General features: G+C 42.1%; 1 protein-coding gene across 3 annotated transcripts in view; it reads left to right on the top strand.

The window, feature by feature from the left end:
- MUC20 (mucin 20, cell surface associated) overlaps positions 1-21,262 on the top strand; it is a 95,061-nt gene that overhangs the window by 40,671 nt on the left and 33,128 nt on the right. Inside the window, exon 4 of one of the 3 annotated variants that reach the window (XM_081069101.1) lies at positions 10,961-11,573. The exons of the other annotated variants lie outside the window; for them this stretch is intronic. Within the exon in view, the coding sequence (XP_080925227.1) occupies positions 10,961-10,972 (12 nt within the window). The 3' untranslated portion in view covers positions 10,973-11,573. Of the gene's footprint in view, positions 1-10,960; positions 11,574-21,262 lie in introns of those variants that run through there. 3 annotated transcript variants of the gene reach the window in all.

Consider the following 21,262-nt stretch of genomic DNA (forward strand, 5'->3'; position numbering starts at 1 on the left):
AATTACTGGTTAAAGTAATTATGGTCTGAGATTTGCCCACATTACCAGAGGCAGTAGAGTCAGAGAAAGCATAGTCTGTGACGGCTGTAGCGTAGACAATGGACTCTTAGAATACTTAGATGCTGAAGAAGTATCAGGAGTGGTCTTGATCAAAGGGTAGGTTGTAGGTGGAAATGACAGTCGGTGTGGATCCAGCTGTGCTGTTATGATTACTTGTAGAACTCATATATGGTGGCCTTGTAATAGGGTTGGTAGCAGAGGCTACTGTTTGAACAGCTGCAGGATGATTACGGCGGGGTGTGCTTGACTTGCCCACGGAGGAAGTTGGGATTTGTGTGGTATTTGTCAAAGAGTTACTGCCAGAACCCACAGTGCGAATGACCATGGCAGTCATGTTTTCATGAATGACTGAGCTTGAGGTTGTTATCAGAACTTTTCCACTTATAGACGAAATCATGGAAGAAGAATGAGAGGCTGCATCACTCAGGGAGGTAGAACCAACTGTAATTGGCCCTTCAGTTGCCCCAGATGACAGGGTTGGCATTGCTGTTTGGGTCATGTGTCTGCTTCTGACTGGGTTTGAAATTAATGTTGTGCTGGAGCTTGAAGGTGACAGAGTGTGGGCAATGGTTTGTGCAGATGTATGCACATTTGGTGTGAATGGAAATGTGACTGTTGAAAAGGTGTTAGTCACCTGGGTGACTGAACTGACAGTTTCAGATCCTCTGGTGGTTCCTGTACTTTGAGTCTGTGCCATCTGGGGAAGAGCTGATGTTTCCTGAGGAGAGGCACTGGGAGAAGCTGGGGTTGATTGTCTTGTCAGTCTCCCTGTTGTGGAGACCTCAGAGCTGATGGCTGAAACGGTGCTGGGGACAATAACAGATCTGATTCCCATAGTTCCTGGAATAATGTCATCACTGGTTGCAGCGGACAACAATTCAGTTGTGGACTGAGTTGTGTGGCTTTCCCTGGAGGGAGTTGGTGAGAAACTTTTGATCTCATCTAAAGTGGACATTTCTCGGGAAGTACTTCCTGAAGTTCTTTGGCTGTTCGCTGTGGATGAAGAAGCTGTACCTGTGCCCACTAAGGTAGTGGCCACCACCAAAGAAGCTGGTGTGGTGGTGTGTGGTTTTCCAGTTGTTGCTGTGCCTTGAGTCTGGTGGGATTGGGAAATGGCTGATGTTGTGTCAGGTGAAGTGCTGGTAACAGGGGATATTGATTGTCCTCCTGGGCTTCCCAATGTTGAAACTACAGAAGTGGCCTGAGGAATGGCGCTTGTTATGGAAAATGATGTACCTCCTAAGGTTCCCAGGGTGGTGTCAGAGCTGACTGGTGCGGTCCATAGTTCTGTGTTTGTAATAGTGACTTGAGTTGTGTGGCTGTTCCTGTGGGGTACTGGGGTGAATGTTATCACTTCACCTGTGGTGGATGTATCCTGAGGAACACTTTCTGAAAATGAGTGTCCACTTGGTTTGAATAAAGAAGTTGCAGATGTGATTTTCTTGATTATGTCTGTTATGGGGGGGACTAAATTTGTAGTTTAGGATTCTTGGGTGGTCTTTGTGCCTTGAGTATGACCTATCTGAGAAATAGCTGATGATTCTTGAGAAGTGCTGGTAGAGACTAGTGTTAACTGGCTTGTTGGGCCTACTGTTATAGTTTGTTGAGACGGGTGTTCACTTAGTATGGATGAAGGAGAAACAGATGTAACTGTTTTGATGGATTGAGTCACACTGGAGCTTGTGCTGCTGAAATGAGTATCTCCAGTGGTCCCTGTGCCTTGTGACCAGTGAGTCTGGGAAACTATCATTGTTTCCTGAGGAGATATGCTGATAGGAGAATGTGGCTGGCTGTCCCTGTTTACCACTTGTTGAGATGTTAGAAGTAACCCAAGAAATAGTACTAGCTATAGAACTAGGTGTGTTTTCTGTGACCAGTATAGTGATAGCTTTTGCTGTTGACAATAGTTCTTTCTGTGACTGAGTTGTAGGGCTATTACTAAAGAATGAAGAAGTAAATATTGTTGTTTTATCTGGAGTGAATGTCTCATGAAAAACACTTGTAGACATTGAACTACCATCATGAGGCCATCCCATGGCCTCTGTGCCTTTGCTCCAGGGGGTGTGGAAAACTGTAGATGTTTTTGGAGTTGAAGAACTGACAGAGAGTGGTGTTGATTGTACTTCTGACCCCCATGTTGTAGAAAGTATAGAAGTGAATGAAGGAAAATGTCTAGTGACAGATAATAATATCTCCCCAGTATTTTCCACAGTGATGCATGCTGAGGTTGGTGCTGTCATCATTTCCATTGCTGTGACAGGTATGTAGCTGTGAAGTGCAGGGAAAGCAGTAGATGTTTCACCTGAAGGGAATGTCTCAGGAGGAACAACAGCTGTAAACTTGTGTCCACTTTGTGAGGATGACAGAGTTGATGTGCTCAATTCTGTGGTGGAGCTCCTTTGTGAGTCCCCGCTGGTGTCAGGGCTCTCAGTCTGGTGGTTGTGAGAAGATGCTTGTGTTTCCTGAGTAGAGGTGTGAGAAGAGTGTGCTGTTGCTTTTCCATCTCCTTGGGTTGTCAGTGGCACTGCAGAGGTAACTGGAATAGAGGGTGTAGATACAAAGAATGATGTGTCCTGTGTTTCACATATAGTGGTCTCTGTAGAGGGTGGTGCTGTCAACATTTGTAAGATTGTCAGAGGTGTGTGGCAGACACTGGAAGAAGATGAACTGCTTGTTTCACCAGAGTGGGATGTCTCCAGAGAAACAACTATTGTACATTTGTGTCCATTTGGTGAAGATGAAGAAGTTGATGTGCTCACTTGGATGATGTAGCTGGATTGTGAGTCTCTGATTGTCTCAGTGCTCCCAGTCTGGTGATTCTGAGAAGATGCTGGTGTTTCCTGAGTAGAGGTGTTGGAAGAGGGTGCTGCTGTTTTCTGATCTACTTGAACTATCATAGAGACTGCTGATGTGACTAGGGTAGAAGATGTGGCTGCAGAGGGACGTGGCCTCTGTGTTTCCCGCCATAGTGTCGGTTGAGGTTTTGGCTATCATCATTTCTGTTGTCGTGGGAGGGGTGTAGCTGCTAGGGGGAGGGGATAAAGTGGTTGTTTCACCTGGAGGGGATGTCTCTAGAAAAACAAGCGTTGTATATGTGTGTGCATTTAGTGAGGATGAGGAAGTTGATGTGCTGCCCTTGGTGATGTAGCTGTTTTGTGATTCTCTGGTGGTGTCAGTATTCTCAGTCTGGAGGTTCTGAGGAGATGGTAATATCTCCAGAGTAGAGGGTCTAGAAGAGGGTGCTGTTGTTTTTCCGTCACCTTGAGTTGTCAAGGAGACTGCTGAGGTGACAGAAGTAGAAGATGTAAAAGCAGACAGTGGCATGTCCTCTGTTTTACCTGTATTAGTGTCTGATGAGGATCTTGCTGTCATCAATTCTGATGTTGTTGGAGGTGTGTAGCTGTCAGGGGGAGGGGAAAAAGTGAATGTTTTACCTGAAGGGGAAGTCTCCGGGGGAAGAGGTGTTGTATATGTATGTCCACTTGGTGAGGATGAGGGAGTTGAACTGCTCACTCTTGTGATGTAACTGGATTGTGAATCCGTGGACATCTCAGTGCTCAATGTCTGGTGGTTCTGAGAAGATGCTTGTGTTTCCTGAGTAGAGGTGCTAGAAGAGGATGCTGTTGTTTTCTGAAGTACTTGAGTTGTCATGGATACTGCTGAGGTGACTGAAGAAGAAGGTTTAGATGAAGAGTTTGACGTGCTTTCTGTATTTCCTGCAGAGGTGTTGGTTGAACTTGGAGCTGTCAACATTTGTGAAGTTGTCAGAGGTGTGTGGTTGACACTGGAAGACGATGCAGTGATTGGCTCATGAGTGGGGGATGTGTCCAAAGGCATATGCGTTTTATAGGTGTGTCCACTTGGTGAGGATGAGGGAATAGAAGTGCTCGCTCTTGTGATGTAGCTGGATTGTGAATCCGTGGACATCTCAGTGGTCTCTGTCTGGTGGTTCTGAGAAGATGCTTGTGTTTCCTGAGTGGAGGTGCTGGAAGAGGTTGCCGTTGTTTGTTCATCTATTTGAGTTGTCATCAAGACAACTGAGGTGATTGGAATAGGTGTAACTGCAGAGCTTGACGTGTTTTCCGTAATTCCTGCAGTGGTATCTGTTGAACTTGGTGCTGTCAACATTTGTGAAGTTGTCAGAGATGTGTAGCTGACACTGGAAGATGATGAAGTGCTTGTTGCACCTGACGGGGATGTCTCTGGAGGAACAACAGTTGTATATGTGTGTGCACTTGGTGAGGATGAGGGAGTGGAAGTGCTCACTCTTGTGATGTAACTAGATTGTGAATCTGTGGTGATCTCAGTGGTCTCTGTCAGGTGGTTCTGAGAAGATGATTGTGTTTCCTGAGTAGACGTGCTGGAAGAGGGTGCTGCTGTTGTCTGATCTACTTGAGTTGTCATGGATACTGCTGAGGTGACTGAAGAAGAAGGTGTAGATGAAGAGCTTGACATGTTTTCTGTATTTCCTGCAGAGGTGTGGGTTGAACTTGAAGCTGTCAACATTTGTGACGTTGTCAGAAGTGTGTGGTTGACACTGGAAGACGATGCAGTGATTGGCTCACGAGTAGGGGATGTGTCCAATGGCATATGCGTTGTATACGTGTGTCCACTTGGTGAGGATGAGGGAAGAGAAGTGCTCACTCTTGTGATGTAGCTGAATTGTGAATCCGTGGACATCTCAGTGGTCTCTGTCTGGTGGTTCTGAGAAGATGCTTGTGTTTCCTGAGAGAAGGTGCTGGAAGAGGGTGCTGCTGTTGTCTGATCTACTTTAGCTGTCATCGAGACTGCTGAGGTGACTGGAGTGGAAGGTGTAGATTCAGAGAAAGCCGTGTTTTCTGTATTTCCTGCAGTGGAGTCTGTTGAACTTGGTGATGTCAACCTTTGTGACGTTGTCAGAGGTGTGTGGTTGACACTGGAAGATGATGCAGTGACTGGCTCATCAGTAGGGGATGTGTCTAAAGACATATGCGTTGTATAGGTGTGTCCACTTGGTGAGGATGAAGGAATAGAAGTGCTCCCTCTTGTGATGTAGCTGAATTGTGAATCTGTGGACATCTCAGTGGTCTCTGTCTGGTGGTTCTGAGAAGACGCTTGTGTTTCCTGAGTAGATGTGCTGGAAGAGGGTGCTGCTGTTGTCTGATCTACTTTAGCTGTCATCGAGACTGCTGAGGTGACTAGAGTGGAAGGTGTAGATTCAGAGAAAGCCGTGTTTTCTGTATTTCCTGCAGTGTAGTCTGTTGTACTTGGTGCTGTCAACATTTCTGAAGTTGTCAGAGATGTGTAGCTGACACTGGAAGATGATGAAGTGCTTGTTGCACCTGACGGGGATGTCTCTGGAGGAACAACAGTTGTATATGTGTGTGCACTTGGTGAGGATGAGGGAGTGGAAGTGCTCACTCTTGTGATGTAACTAGATTGTGAATCTGTGGTGATCTCAGTGGTCTCTGTCAGGTGGTTCTGAGAAGATGCTTGTGTTTCCTGAGTAGAGGTGATGGAAGAGGGTGCTGCTGTTGTCTGATCTACTTTAGCTGTCACCGAGACTGCTGAGGTGACTGGAGTGGAAGGTGTAGATTCAGAGAAAGCCGTGTTTTCTGTGTTTCCTGCAGTTGAGTCTGTTGAACTTGGTGATGTCAACATTTGTGATGTTGTCAGAGATGTGTAGCTGACACTGGAAGATGATGAAGTGCTTGTTGCACCTGAAGGAGATGTCTCTGGAGGAACAACAGTTGCATATGTGTGTGCACTTGGTGAGGATGAGGGAGTGGAAGTGCTCGCTCTTGTGATGTAACTAGATTGTGAATTTGTGGTCGTCTCAGTGGTCTCTGTCTGGTGGTTCTGAGAAGATGCTTGTGTTTCCTGAGTAGAGGTGCTGGAAGAGGGTGCCGCTGTTGTCTGATCTACTTTAGCTGTCATCGAGACTGCTGAGGTGACTGGAGTGGAAGGTGTAGATTCAGAGAAAGCTGTGTTTTCTGTATTATCTGCAGTGGAGTCTGTTGAACTTGGTGATGTCAACATTTGTGATGTTGTCAGAGGTGTGTGGTTGACACTGGAAGATGATGCAGTGACTGGCTCATCAGTAGGGGATGTGTCTAAAGACATATGCGTTGTATAGGTGTGTCCACTTGGTGAGGATGAAGGAATAGAAGTGCTCGCTCTTGTGATGTAGCTGAGTTGTGAATCCGTGGACATCTCAGTGGTCTCTGTCTGGTGGTTCTGAGAAGATGCTTGTGTTTCCTGAGTAGAGGTGCTGGAAGAGGGTGCTGCTGTTGTCTGATCTACTTGAGTTGTCATGGATACTGCTGAGGTGACTGAAGAAGAAGGTGTAGATGAAGAGCTTGACATGTTTTCTGTATTTCCTGCAGAGGTGTGGGTTGAACTTGAAGCTGTCAACATTTGTGACGTTGTCAGAGGTGTGTGGTTGACACTGGAAGACGATGCAGTGATTGGCTCACGAGTAGGGGATGTGTCCAATGGCATATGCGTTGTATACGTGTGTCCACTTGGTGAGGATGAGGGAATAGAAGTGCTCACTCTTGTGATGTAGCTGGATTGTGAATTCGTGGACATCTCAGTGGTCTCTGTCTGGTGGTTCTGAGAAGATGCTTGTGCTTCCTGAGAGGCGGTGCTGGAAGAGGGTGCTGCTGTTGTCTGATCTACTTTAGCTGTCATCGAGACTGCTGAGGTGACTGGAGTGGAAGGTGTAGATTCAGAGAAAGCCGTGTTTTCTGTATTTCCTGCAGTGGAGTCTGTTGAACTTGGTGATGTCAACCTTTGTGACGTTGTCAGAGGTGTGTGGTTGACACTGGAAGATGATGCAGTGACTGGCTCATCAGTAGGGGATGTGTCTAAAGACATATGCGTTGTATAGGTGTGTCCACTTGGTGAGGATGAAGGAATAGAAGTGCTCCCTCTTGTGATGTAGCTGAGTTGTGAATCTGTGGACATCTCAGTGGTCTCTGTCTGGTGGTTCTGAGAAGACGCTTGTGTTTCCTGAGTAGATGTGCTGGAAGAGGGTGCTGCTGTTGTCTGATCTACTTTAGCTGTCATCGAGACTGCTGAGGTGACTAGAATGGAAGGTGTAGATTCAGAGAAAGCCGTGTTTTCTGTATTTCCTGCAGTGTAGTCTGTTGTACTTGGTGCTGTCAACATTTCTGAAGTTGTCAGAGATGTGTAGCTGACACTGGAAGATGATGAAGTGCTTGTTGCACCTGACGGGGATGTCTCTGGAGGAACAACAGTTGTATATGTGTGTGCACTTGGTGAGGATGAGGGAGTGGAAGTGCTCACTCTTGTGATGTAACTAGATTGTGAATCTGTGGTGATCTCAGTGGTCTCTGTCAGGTGGTTCTGAGAAGATGCTTGTGTTTCCTGAGTAGAGGTGATGGAAGAGGGTGCTGCTGTTGTCTGATCTACTTTAGCTGTCACCGAGACTGCTGAGGTGACTGGAGTGGAAGGTGTAGATTCAGAGAAAGCCGTGTTTTCTGTGTTTCCTGCAGTTGAGTCTGTTGAACTTGGTGATGTCAACATTTGTGATGTTGTCAGAGATGTGTAGCTGACACTGGAAGATGATGAAGTGCTTGTTGCACCTGAAGGAGATGTCTCTGGAGGAACAACAGTTGTATATGTGTGTGCACTTGGTGAGGATGAGGGAGTGGAAGTGCTCGCTCTTGTGATGTAACTAGATTGTGAATTTGTGGTCGTCTCAGTGGTCTCTGTCTGGTGGTTCTGAGAAGATGCTTGTGTTTCCTGAGTAGAGGTGCTGGAAGAGGGTGCTGCTGTTGTCTGATCTACTTGAGTTGTCATGGATACTGCTGAGGTGACTGAAGAAGAAGGTGTAGATGAAGAGCTTGACATGTTTTCTGTATTTCCTGCAGAGGTGTGGGTTGAACTTGAAGCTGTCAACATTTGTGACGTTGTCAGAGGTGTGTGGTTGACACTGGAAGACGATGCAGTGATTGGCTCATGAGTAGGGGATGTGTCCAATGGCATATGCATTGTATAGGTGTGTCCACTTGGTGAGGATGAGGGAATAGAAGTGCTCACTCTTGTGATGTAGCTGGATTGTGAATCCGTGGACATCTCAATGGTCTCTGTCTGGTGGTTCTGAGAAGATGCTTGTGTTTCCTGAGTAGACGTGCTGGAAGAGGGTGCTGCTGTTGTCTGATCTACTTGAGCTGTCATGGATACTGCTGAGGTGACTGAAGAAGAAGGTGTAGATGAAGAGTTTGACGTGTTTTCTGTATTTCCTGCAGTGGAGTCTGTTGAACTTGGTGATGTCAACATTTGTGACGTTGTCAGAGGTGTGTGGTTGACACTGGAAGACGATGTAGTGATTGGCTCATGAGTAGGGGATGTGTCCAATGGCATATGCGTTGTATAGGTGTGTCCTCTTGGTGAGGTTGAGGGAATAGAAGTGCTCGCTCTTGTGATGTAGCTGGATTGTAAATCCGTGGACATCTCAGTGGTCTCTGTCTGGTGGTTCTGAGAAGATGATTGTGTTTCCTGAGTGGAGGTGCTTAAAGAGGGTGCCGTTGTTTTCTGACCTTTTTGAGTTGTCATCGAGACTACTGAGGTGATTAGACTAGAAGGTGTAGATGGAGAGCTTGACATGTTTTCTGTAATTCCTGCAGTGGTGTCTGTTGAACTTGGTGTTGTCAACATTTGTGACGTTGTCAGAGATGTGTAGCTGACACTGGAAGATAAAGAAGTGCTTGTTTTACCTGAAGGAGATGTCTCTGGAGGAACAACAGTTGTATGTGTGTGTGCACTTGGTGAGGATGAGGGAGTGGAAGTGCTCACTCTTGTGATGTAACTAGATTGTGAATCTGTGGTCGTCTCAGTGGTCTCTGTCTGGTGGTTGTGAGAAGATGCTTGTGTTTCCTGATTGGAGGTGCTCGAAGAGGGTGCCGTTGTTTTCTGACCTATTTGAGTTGTCATAGAGACTGCTGAGGTGATTGGAGTAGAAGGTGTAGATGCAGAGCTTGACGTGTTTTCTGTATTTCCTGCAGTGGTGTCTGTTGAACTTAATGCTGTCAACATTTGTGACGTTGTCAGAGGTGTGTGGTTCACACTGGAAGATGATGCAGTTATTGGCTCATCAGTAGGGGATGTGTCTAAAGGCACATGTGTTGTATAGGTGTGTCCACTTGGTGAGGATGAGGGAATTGAAGTGCTCACTCTTGTGATGTAGCTGGATTGTGAGTCTGTGGTCGTCTCAGTAGTCTCTCTCTGGTGGTTCTGAGAAGATGCTTGTGTTTCCTGAGTGGAGGTGCTGGAAGAGGTTGTCGTTTGTTGCTGATCTATTTGAGTTGTCATCGAGACTGCTGAGGTGACTGGAGTAGAAATTGTAGAAGTAGAGAGTGATGTGTTTTCTGTAGTTCTTGCATTGGTCTCTGTAGAACTTTGTACTGTAATAATTTGTGACGTTGTCAGAGGTGTTTGGTTGACACTGGACGATGACGAAGTGCTTGTTTCACCTGAAGGGGATGTCTCTGGAGGAACATGTGTTGTATAATGGTGTCCACTTGTTGAGGATGAGGGTCTTGATGTGCTTAGTACTGTGAGGATGCTGGTTGTTGAATCTCCAAGGGTGTGTTTTGATTTTGAATCTGTGAACGATTCTGATGTTTTGGTAGTTACGTGCCCGGTACTGGTAGGCGATGTCACATTAGAATCACGTTTTGTCATTTCTTGTTCTTTGGAGTATTCAGGATATGTTGTTTTCTGTGTTGTTTGTGTCCCTTAAAGATAGGAGATAAAGACTGATGAGACATGAGAGGTTATGGCTGTTAAACTGGACAGTTTGTTACTCAACTATTATGCACATATACCATTTTTTATCACATTGTTCCAGAATGTATGGCTGTAAAGAATTAGTTATTTATCCATGGGTAGTATTTCTTAACACAGGCAGTATCTAGTACTAAATAATACGGCAATAAGTTTTTTTGTGATAACATTTTGTCTCTAGGACCACTTTTAGAAGGATAGTAATGGAAACTAGTCTAATGGATCTCCAGGTTTCCCCACATGAGGCATAAAAACCAAGATTTAAGTCCTTCAGTCTCAGAAAATTGTTTAAACTAAAATACGCATGGATTCATGCAATCAAGAATTTTCAAAATTGTTGCATATCCTATATACACATTTCTCCAACACTAGAAAGGTGATGAGTAGCCTTTTCTCTTTTTCACAGAGCTTCTTGTTCTTCTCCTTAATCCAGTGCTCATTCCTACAATATTCCTTCTGTTTCTTCTAATCCCACCCCAAAACACCTTCCAGTGTTCACCCACAGTGATAATCTTGTGGTCTTTTTCATCCCTTGTTTCTCTGTATTACTCCATCTGAAATGCCCAAGAAACTTGCTAGCTTATCAGGACCTTCTTTAGAGAGAAAGAGAGGGAAAATGCCGTGAATTGTATACTTGAATACCCAACATGCCTAAATACAGTACATGTGAACAACTTGTACTGTCTTAAACAACTTTGTTTTATTTATTTATTTTCCGCTCCCGCTCCCTGGCCCTCTCCCAGCATGCTTCCTGACCCTCTCTCAACATGTTTCTTGGCCCTCTCCCTGTAGGCTCCCTTGCCATCTCCAAACAACTTTGTTTTGGCATAAAGCATTTGGGAGTACACCCTATAATACAAGAGACTTTATGAGGACTCAAGTGTAAAGTGACTCTGTCTTTTCTGTCTTCTCTGGAAATATGTAGGGTTTCCCCCTCCCCGGGTTTACCCTGTCTTATAGTAAGATATATAGTTATTTTTATTTCATTTTACTTTCCTGGAGGAACTTCTTTGTGGGCAGTCTCTCAGCCTACAATCCAGAACTTTCCCTTCCTACTTTACTTTTTTTTAAATTGTGAGTAGAGTGAATTCTGTTTCTTTTCAAACAGGTGAGGTCCTGAGCTCAGCAAAATCCTTTTTTTTACAAACCTCAGCAAGCTGCTTCTCAAGGCTTCACCACCTTACAATTACCAGCAAAGCTATGGGCAGATGAGGTGCAGAGCCCACAGGACCTGGGGTACAAGCTACTATTAGGATCCCACAAAACTGTTTTCATGTTAGTTTCTTTTACAATCAGAAGGAAAAAAATCAATGTAATAGTAATGAATGTATAATAATGAATTCAGCATTGATTAGTCTTTAGTGCAACACAGTCGTAAAATATAGTCTTTCATTTTTAAAAAAATTTTTTTTAAACAGGTCTCTCAGGATGGCAAAAATGCCTAGGGTCCATGAAAGTCATTGTGTGGCCCTTTTGCCAGATGGCCTCACAAAAGTCTAGACACACTAATAAAGAGATAGGTATACAAACATCAAATCATTACAGTGTACACTTGAAACTAATATAATATAGTAGTTTATGTCAATTACACCTCAATTTTAAAAAGAGACTCCATAAGAGTAGATCACTGATGACAATCTAATTTTATTTTATATTTTACATTACCTTGTATTGATTTCCCCCCAAAACTATCTTTAGTTTCTAAAAAAAATAAAGTTTATTAAAAAAACCACAGAAGTAACTTCTTTTTGACTCAACCCTTCTATTAACGCTAATTCCTCCCCCCGCCCCCAAGAAGTTATTGAAATACAACAACGAATTCAGTTTTAACAAATTTGTTTTATCTGGTTCTTTATTGAAAACCCTTTTCCATTTATCAGGAGATGTTCCCTTAAATATGAACATCAGGATTAAGACATTGCTCCTTTTTGGAAAAGAGCTCTTTCTCATAGGTGATAATAGCTAGTTTCAAAATACTTAATCGGAAGAAGGAGTTTTTTCATGATAGGCCAAATTCAAAAGGCTAAGAGGATTAATAAGGTTAATATTTAGAAGAAAGTGCTTCTCTGGGTGGTTAAGGGCTCTGACAGATACATTCAGGAGCTCAAAAGCAAATTTGTCAACTACGTAGACTAATTTTTTAAAATCCTATAATGTGACTGTCCTTTTCAAATGCAAAAAGCATCATCTATTTTTTAAAGGAATTTAGAATAAAGTTAAAATTTAATGCTGTTGATTTGAAATGGCCAGTCTTTCTTGCTAAAATTGCCAAATATTCCTTCCCTTAAGACAGCCCTGAGAAGTACAAATATGAAGACAACTTCCTTCATAATGAGAATAAATAGCACCTGTGTAGAAGGAAAACCTTCAGACCTACAGCACTGTTTGCAGCCCTGGGCAACCAGGCAGTGCAGAAGCTCTAGCCAGAGGTCTGGTCAATAAAACCTGTTCCGGGTCAGAGGTTTACACATGCCTGGAGGGGAGCTTAAAGAAAAATTCTGCAATAGAGACTAAGGGGAAGAGGTGCAGGATTCCTATAGAGTGAGGCACCTATTCAGGATTGCTTCAAATAAAAAAAAAAAAAATTCAGGAATATCACAACTCATAGCTATCTTGCTTGTGAGGAAGAAAGCAAGGTTAGACATCAAGAGTGACCACATCATTTAAAACTTCGTGGGGGGAAGGAGTGTTAGCTCTTTCATCCTGAATTATAGCAGTTTTTAAAAGCAAATTAAATTTCTAGCTTTTTTTCTTTCATTTTTAACATTTGTCCCAATCTAGCAGAAACCTAAGTAAGTACACATACTCTAGCCCTGGTAACATCATAACATGATGTTAATTTAATTGATCAGGCCCATTTTTTGTTTTGTTTTGTTTTTTCAATTTATTAGCTAGGCAGAATGTTTAAATACCAAGCTGTTTTGTTTAAAATATTTGAGCGCACTCACACAAGCTACAGACAAATCCTCACCCAGCTCTAATTTATTAAAAATAAGTGGTTCACTTGCAAGCTTCTGTACTTTATTAATAGTAACTAATTACAGGCGACACACTTCTAAGCTGGTTTAGATAAATGCATGGATTGAGCTGCAAGGTGTGTTAGGAGGACCTTGGGTCCCTACTTAACCCAAAATGACTCTGCTTCAACTTTCAACTTTAAAAGGGAATTTCCTTTACTCAGAATTATGAATAGGTTTGTTTATAGGACTTCAAATTCTGTGTCTGCTCCCTCCTCAATAAAGTTCCAAAACTTGGTTTCTCCAGAAAAGGTTTAGATTGGAAAACACTCACTATGCAATTATTAACTTTATTTCATTTTCCTCAGAACATGAATAAGAGCATTGCTCTATCATCTGGCTTTGCGTCACCAGACAGAAGCTATTGACATGCCTAACTTACTAAACTTATTATAGATGCTTGATAATTAGCATCTTTTCAGAGCCTGCAGCACCTCTGTTAAAATCAATATCAGCTGTAAAAGTTTCCTGAGAGTACAGTCCAATTTTTTTAAGTAAAGAGTTTTGTTTGTTTGGGTGTGTGTTTGTTTAGAAAAGTAATACAGTTCCATTTCCAGCAATATAACAGAAGAGATAAGCCTTTAACTACAAAATGTATAAATGCCAGGTAATGTGTAATAAATGTTTTCTAAATACAGAACTGAGATCAGAAGAAAGAAAGGGAAACACTCCAGAGTGAAGGAGATAAAAACTAAGATAGTAAGTTAATGCTCTCACAGGGCTGGCAGATTTCTGAGATCTAGTGTTTTGGGTTTTAAGGACTGCATGGAGAAAGGACAAATAATTTTAATTAGGACACTGTAAATTGAATATTATCCACATAAAACTGAAACCCTCAGTGAAAAAGTGTACTAGAAACATCAGATAGAAATAAGAAAAAAAACTGAATGAAAGATATAATTAAGAACAGAACAGAACTTAATGATATAGAAACAATTGAAAATAAAATCAATAAAGCCAAAAGTTGATTCTTTGAAGATAAAAGAGAAAAAACCCCGGCAAGATTAATTAGGAAGGAAGGAAGGAAGGAAGGAAGGAAGGAAGGAAGGAAAGAAAGGAAGGAAAGGATAAATAAAGAATATCAGGAATGAACCTGACTTTAAAACTTAAGGAACTAGAAAAAGAAGAACAAACTAAACCCAAAGCTAACAGAAGGAAGGAAATAAAAAAGATTAGTTAGAGCAGAGATAAATGGAATAGAGAATAGAAAAACAATAGAGAAAAATCAATGAAACCAAAAGTTGTTTCTTTGAAAAGATCAACAAAATTGGCAAACTTTTAGCTGGATGGACTAAAAAAAAAGACTCAATAAAATCAGAAGTGAAAGTGGAGATATTACTACTAATTCTACAGAAATAAAAAGGATTATAAGAGAGTACTATGAATAATTATACACCAAAAAAATTGGGAAACCTACATGGAAAGATCAATGTGTTCCCTAGAAACACAAAACCTACCAAGACTAAGTCATGAAGAAGTGGAAAATCTGAATACACTTATAACTAGTAAGGAGATTGAATCAGCAATCAAAAATCTCCCAACAAAGAAAAGTTCTGGCCCTGATGGCTTCACTGGCAAATTCTACCAAACATTTGAAGAACTAACGCCAATTCTGATAACTTTTCCAATAAGTTGAAGTGGAAGGAACATTTCTTAACTCACTTTTTAGGCCAGCATTACCTGATACCAAACCCAAACAAAGACAATACAAGAAAAGAAAACTGTATCCATTATGACCAATATTCCTTATGAATATGAATGCAAAATCCTCAACAAAATAGCAGCAAATCAAATTCAGCAGCGTATTAAAAGGATTATACATCATGAAATATATTAAAGAAGACATACTCATTAAACAGAAATGGCAAAAATTAGATAATTGGAAGACAAAATACCCATAATATCATTACTCAGACAACCACATTGTTATGTGTCTTTCCAAGATTTTTTTCTGTGATTTAAAAAATATATAGTTTAACATACCTGGTATATGTAATTTTATATCGTGTTTTTTTTAACTTTACCTGCTATCATGAACGTATCTTCATGTTTTTATTCTTTGTAAACATAACCTGAGTATAGACAAATCTTATGTCTTAGATGGTAGTTCTTTCTCTTCCCCCTTTTAGCATGGAAGAGCTGCCTGAGGGGTACTGGGCCAGCTAAGCCCAATAGCAAGATCTTGGGTGTTGTATGTAAACACCCCTTGCTAAGTTCTGGAGGATCCCTTTCCCAACAGAGACAGTCCCTCAGCCTGAAATCTGTTATTGCTACCATTCCCATTTCCCTATAAATAGCAGCACCGCAGAGGCACATCTCTCTCCTGGAGCACTTCCTTCAGTGTGTTCAACTATAACCTTCTCTCTGTGACATAACGAGAGCTCGAGGACTGTGCACCCTACTGCTTCTTTGCTTGTAAGTTGTTCCTTAATAAATTTATGCTTGTTCCATGTGTTGTTAGTATGTATATGTGATAGAGCGTATATGTGCATGTGTGTGTGTCCATGCCCTTTATGGAGCACTGGACATCACCTTTATACATTAAATGATATTTCCTCATAGGGATAGCCCATAATTAACTTACTGTTGGACACTTAGGCTGTTTTCAATCTGTTGCTATTATAAATAAAGCTTTGATGACTATATTTATGTATAATATTTTGTTTTATATTCATTATTTCAGCTCATTTCTTTAACATAAATTTGTCTATGCGTAATTACTGATTAATGCCATTATAAAACTTTTCATGTCATTAATACATACTGCTAAATTTCTTTGCAGAAAAGTCATGCCAATTTACAGTCCCATGAACAGTATATGAGAGTGTACCTGTTTCCCCAAACTCTCTCCCTTTGAAAAAATATTTGCTTGGTAGTACCAATTTAAAATCTTGTTAAACAGGGCTGTGTCCACCTTTTGAATCTTTATTTAAACAACTCTTGTTAGTCATTGGCTGAGTTGGTTAGAGGCTCCAGCTCCAGTAAATAGGAAGGAGAGTCCCTTCAGGCCGATGACATCTTTTATTGTGTAGGGAGGGGGGCTAAATCTGTTGGGCTTGTTGCTAAAAGGAAGAGATTAGCAGTAGTTACATCCAAACTACAGTATTTTATTTGTCTTTCACCACCTTTTAAACAAATCTTAAGCCACTCCTTCAATGGATTATTTAGCTGTTTAGGAAAACAGCTTATAGATAACCCAGCCTACTAAACTTGAGTAGGGTATCCTTAGGCAAAAAATCCTGGTGAGGGGGTGGCTACAGACAAGTTATTCTTGGTAAGAAAGTGATTCTTAAAAGATAGGGTGTATCTGAATCCCTGGGGAAGCTTGCAAAAATGTGTTCTGGGGCCATGACCAGAGTCCAAATCCCTATGTATGGAGTGGGGTCCTGGAATCTGCATTTTAACACATGCCCAGGATGATTCTGGTATAGGTGGCCTATGGACCACATTTTAAGAAACACTGCCCTGAAAATAAAATGATAGTATCTGCTCTTTAAATTTTTTGTAAGCTAAAACCACCTTACTGAAGTTGTAAGGCAGAGATATTTGGGGTCTTGATCAAGCTTTGTTCTAAAGAATACATCCAGCCTTATTCTTGTTGCTCAAGATTTGCTGCAATGAACTGACCTTGTCTTTTACAAGAATGCAAGTCAGGCTCTTCAGTTCCCATCAGATTGTTAGACAACTGAAGCCTGTTGTTCTCACCCTGGCCAAATACATAACATATCTGCAGAGCAGAGAGCGAGGGATTTGACTGTGAAGAGCTGATATTTGAGAGAAATGGGACTCTTCTCTCCTCTTCTCTCCCCTCTTCTCCCCTCCCCGCCTCTCCCTTTTTTCTCTATGACACTCCATCTTCTACTTCACTGAAAAGCCGTCTAACATGATCCCCTTCGATGTCCCAGAACCCTCTCCACCATGAAATGTCCCTTATCCTGCAGCAGAAGAGAGGCTAAGTCTCTACTCAAAGGCTACACACACACACACACACACACACACACACACACACACACACACACACACACAGAGACTTGTCTGTTCCCCTGCTCCCTCCTCGGATGGCTTCTCTCTGTCCAAGAAAGAAAGAAAGAATCTCTTTCTACCTTGCTCCTTCTCTTCCACTGACAATCACGTTTAGGTGTCTCTTGACCTCAAATAAAAGTTTTTCACCATCTTGTGTCCTCATCCCCATCTTTTGTTTCACCCACAAGCATTCTAAAAGAGGGGTGTACCCCTTTCACCTCTTTTTTATCATCTACTTCTCACACTTCACCTTCCACCTAACTCACCTCACTGGAAAGACTTTCCTCAAAAGTTACCAAAAAACTCCTTCCTAATCACCACAAACAATTTTCTTCTCAGTCCCCATTAGTCTCTGTAAAATTTGGCACCACCCATTCATTCCTTCAACATGTATTTATAAAGCATCTAACTCAGTATTCTCAACTTGAACAGTGTCCCTCGATATTTGCATGGCATTGCTCTCCTTGAAGCTGAATAATTCTTCTTTGCCCAACACTTTCCCTGTTTCTTCTGTTCCCTTTGCCACTTCTCTTCGCTTCTCAATTCCCAAAGTCAGCCTTCTGGGTGTCATCGCCAGCCCTTTCCCTCTTCCTTTACACTTTCTCTCTGCTCATGTGCTTTTACTTTCCTGCCTTACAAATCTGTAATTCTACCCTGACTTCAGACCCATTTTCCAGACTCACCTTTCCAGAGATTTCCTGGCTGGCCTGTCAAATGCAACATGTCTAAGTTGACCCTGGAACTTTCTTCCATCTTCCTTTCTCATGTTAATGTTAATTAGAACATGAGTCCCCCAGATATTCAGGCCCGAGCCATCTTTGATTCCTCCCCCTTCCCTCCTCGACATCACAGTTTGGCACCAACTACCTTTCCTCCAAAATGTGTCTCCCACCAGTGTCTTGCTCACTCTGCTGCATTACCTTCATTACTGTATTGCAGCAGCCTCTGAACTGCTCCTCCTGGTTCCTCCATTCCTACCTAGACTCCTAGCTTTCATCACACCACTGCTGCATTGACCTTCAGCTGTGGGACCAGGAAAGAGAGTTTCTCATATCGCCTACTTAGCAAGGATAGCTTTAGAACATGCCTGTGCCCTAGGAGAGCCAGAACCCGGGGAGCGGGCAGGGCAGAGCTGGAAATGGGGCTCATGAGTTGGGGAGCAGACCCTGAGCTCATCTTTCAAGCTCAGGAGGCCCAGAGCCAGAGGCAGAGAAGTAAAGTCAGGGCTGAGTGGCCGAAAGAGAGCCTGGGCTCACACGTGGCCACTTACCACCCAGCAGGACACGTGCAGCTGCTCCAAGCTTATGCCATTCTTTCTCGTCTCAATGATACTTTCTCTCATCCAGCATCGGCAAGGCTTGAGCTGAGCTGTGCCACAGCACACTAGGGGAAAGATACTTGATCTTTCCCATCAGAAGAAACTTACATTGGGACATGAACACCAGCTTGTGTGCTTCTCTATAAAGCCTCACCATGTCGAGCGGATTACACGTGGCCGGAGACTGATGAGCAGGCTTCGAGGGCTGCAGTCAGAGGCCACCTTTTTCTTTGTGGGCTGGATGGGTCCTTAAGTGTATCCTTTCGTGCCACTCGTTTTTATCCCAGGGCTCTTGCCTCATCATCTGCCTAACAACTTATTTTTCCCTTTCCAAACTCCACATTCTTTTCATGTCTCACTGCTTCTATTCTTGCCCCTATTATTTCACCTGCATGAATCAAAAAGAACTCCACTCTGTATGTTTCCTTAAGAGAAAAAAGGCCCTCTCTTCACAAACGTCATTATCTTCCGCATCTTTTTTGAATACAATTGTACTTATGGTTGAAATAGGTGAGAAGTGACATTGAATGAAAGAGGAAGTGGGTGGGAGTCATTTTTTTGTTTCAATTGATCATTTTACATTTTTGAATGTTATTTGAATGGTGATAGGTATGATTATATTAAGTCTCCTGAAGTAGGATTTGTGCAACTGCTAGATCTAGGAGCATTTGGAAGGCTCTCGAGAGTATAGTAGATATAAGTCTAGACACTTAGAGATAGGGTGTAATAGAGTCACATGGAACTGCAGATGGGAAGACCAGTTCTATTTCTTGTGTCAGTTTAGTCTAAATTTCTTTGAATTAACCTTTTCTATTAGAGATATTGGCACTTATCAGTGAATAATCCAACATTTACATTTTTACAGGTATGTTTAGAAAGATTATTTAAGTACGAATAAGGAAACTCACACAAAGTCCTTAAAGTTAGGTACAACTAAGATATTAGATAAGCCAAAAAAAATTACTTAAAGAGTATGACTAAAATCAATCATGTATTATATGAAATGTATTAATAATAAGATAAATCTGGAGACTCAATGAGTTCATTTGATTATCATCTTAAACAAATTGCTCAGAAAGGATAAAGGACAGTGAAAGCACTCACTTCCTTATTTCATCCTCACTGTTTTGGGGAAGTTTCCCACTTTAAAACAGTTAAAGATATTTAAATATACCACAATAATCGGTGTCATTGACCAACTACAGTATACTATATACACTTGGAAGTGTTTTATTTCCTCCCCATGTGGGGAGGATTTTGAAGTAAGGCACCCATATTTCCTATTTTTTGTATGATAACTGGCATACATTTGCCTTGTGAATGAAAATTATATCTTCTTAAGTACATTCTCATGATAGAAAGGCAAAGGGGATAATAATTTGTGACTAATGGATTTCTTTGAACAGATTAATTCATGTGATAAACATTAAGACTTTGTTTAGGCTTTTAGAAAACAATTTTCCAGATCACAAAGAATATTGTTATAAATGGGGGAAAATAGTTATTAATAAAGTTTTCTAGATCAAAACTCCCCAATCTTTTTTTTGTCTTGTGATTTTGTTTCCCAGTTATACATATGTAATCTTGAAAACCTCTTTAGGAGCTAAAAAAGAAAAAAGAAAATGCCTGTATAAGCTGCTTGGATCCTAAGGGCGTGGGTCTAATTGTTTTGTCAGAGCCATGGAGACTAGTGACTGGAATTGTTTCTGTCATCCTCTCAGAACTGTGATAAGGAAACCCGGATCCTGAAGTTGTCTCTTCAGAAGGAGGTGACTTCTGCTTATGACTGAGATGAGTGTTCAAGAGTCTTGTCAATGGGTCTGTCTGCACAGCAGAATGATTTCTATAACAAGGAACGCCCATTACCAAGGTAGTTTCTGTGGAAGACATTGTCTTTACTTTGAGTTCCTGATTATCAACTGATTTGTGATTAATTGACCCATACAGTTGAGAAGAGGGATTTCTTTTCTACTTCTCTCACTAGGCACATTTTGACTCTATAAATAAAAATGTCGATACCACGTATTTATACAGTTCTTTCTAGTTTATCTTAGTTGATAGTTTAACAGATGAAGAAAAAAATTAGCAGATGAGGAAACAGATCTAGAAAGGCTAAGTGACTTGCCAAATATTACATAGCTTGTAAGTGACAGGTCTGGGGCTCAAAGGTAAGAGTAAAGACTTGGAAGGTATGAGCTATCACTCGGCTGTGGGACTGTCATCGAGTACATAGCCTCTCCACAGCTGGGCTCTTCTAACCCTACCTCAGGAGAGCTGAAGCAAGAGACGGACAAATGCTGACTGACCTGCCCTGAGTTCTTGGCCTGCCACATCCACAATGGTCTGAGCCTGGGGACAAGACGGGCATATTTTCAGGGGCAAATCATGTGACACTAGGATATTTCTGTCAATTTTCCTAGTATCTCCTTTTCTGTGATGATGTGATGGCGGTGACACCTTGGGGTGATAGGATTGCTGTCAGAAGACACGTGTGTGGTTTCACGTACAATGGATAGTTTTTAAGAAGCTCTGTCAGAGGAGGAGCCTGCATCCAGGGACAGAGAGCGCTCAGGAGCAAGCACTGAGATGCGGCATTCCTCACTGAATCCTGGAAGCCTCCATGGATTTCTCTGTGGTCAGAGAACTCTCAGCAAGGAAGTTATTTTCCCCCGTTGAACTGTTTCTGGTGGGAGATGTCCAGCAATAGGCACAGTATTCTCAAGGCTACATGGTTGGCAAGGTTGACGGTATCAATAGGCATCGTTTCTCCTGCCTGGCCCTCGGGTGACTCCACAGGTATGAGAAGGTGAGAGGTGTGTTGTTGACTCAGGTGGAGGAGTGGTAGCTGAAGTGGTAATGATGGTGGGAGATAACATTCCCACAGAGGAGTGAAGTCACTCCCTGAAGAGAAAACAAAGCCTGTGTCTCACATGCATGCATTGTGGGCAGAGGCTTATTCTTGGTGCCTGGTCTGTTTGTCTTGAGTTTTTCTTGGAACTGGAGGTGAGGAACCCATTAGCCTTAATACCCGCAAATTTTCTCTTTTCTGCTG

Source organism: Rhinolophus hipposideros, assembly GCF_964194185.1.
Source record: "Rhinolophus hipposideros genome assembly, chromosome: 2".
Taxonomy (NCBI): Eukaryota; Metazoa; Chordata; class Mammalia; order Chiroptera; family Rhinolophidae; genus Rhinolophus; species Rhinolophus hipposideros.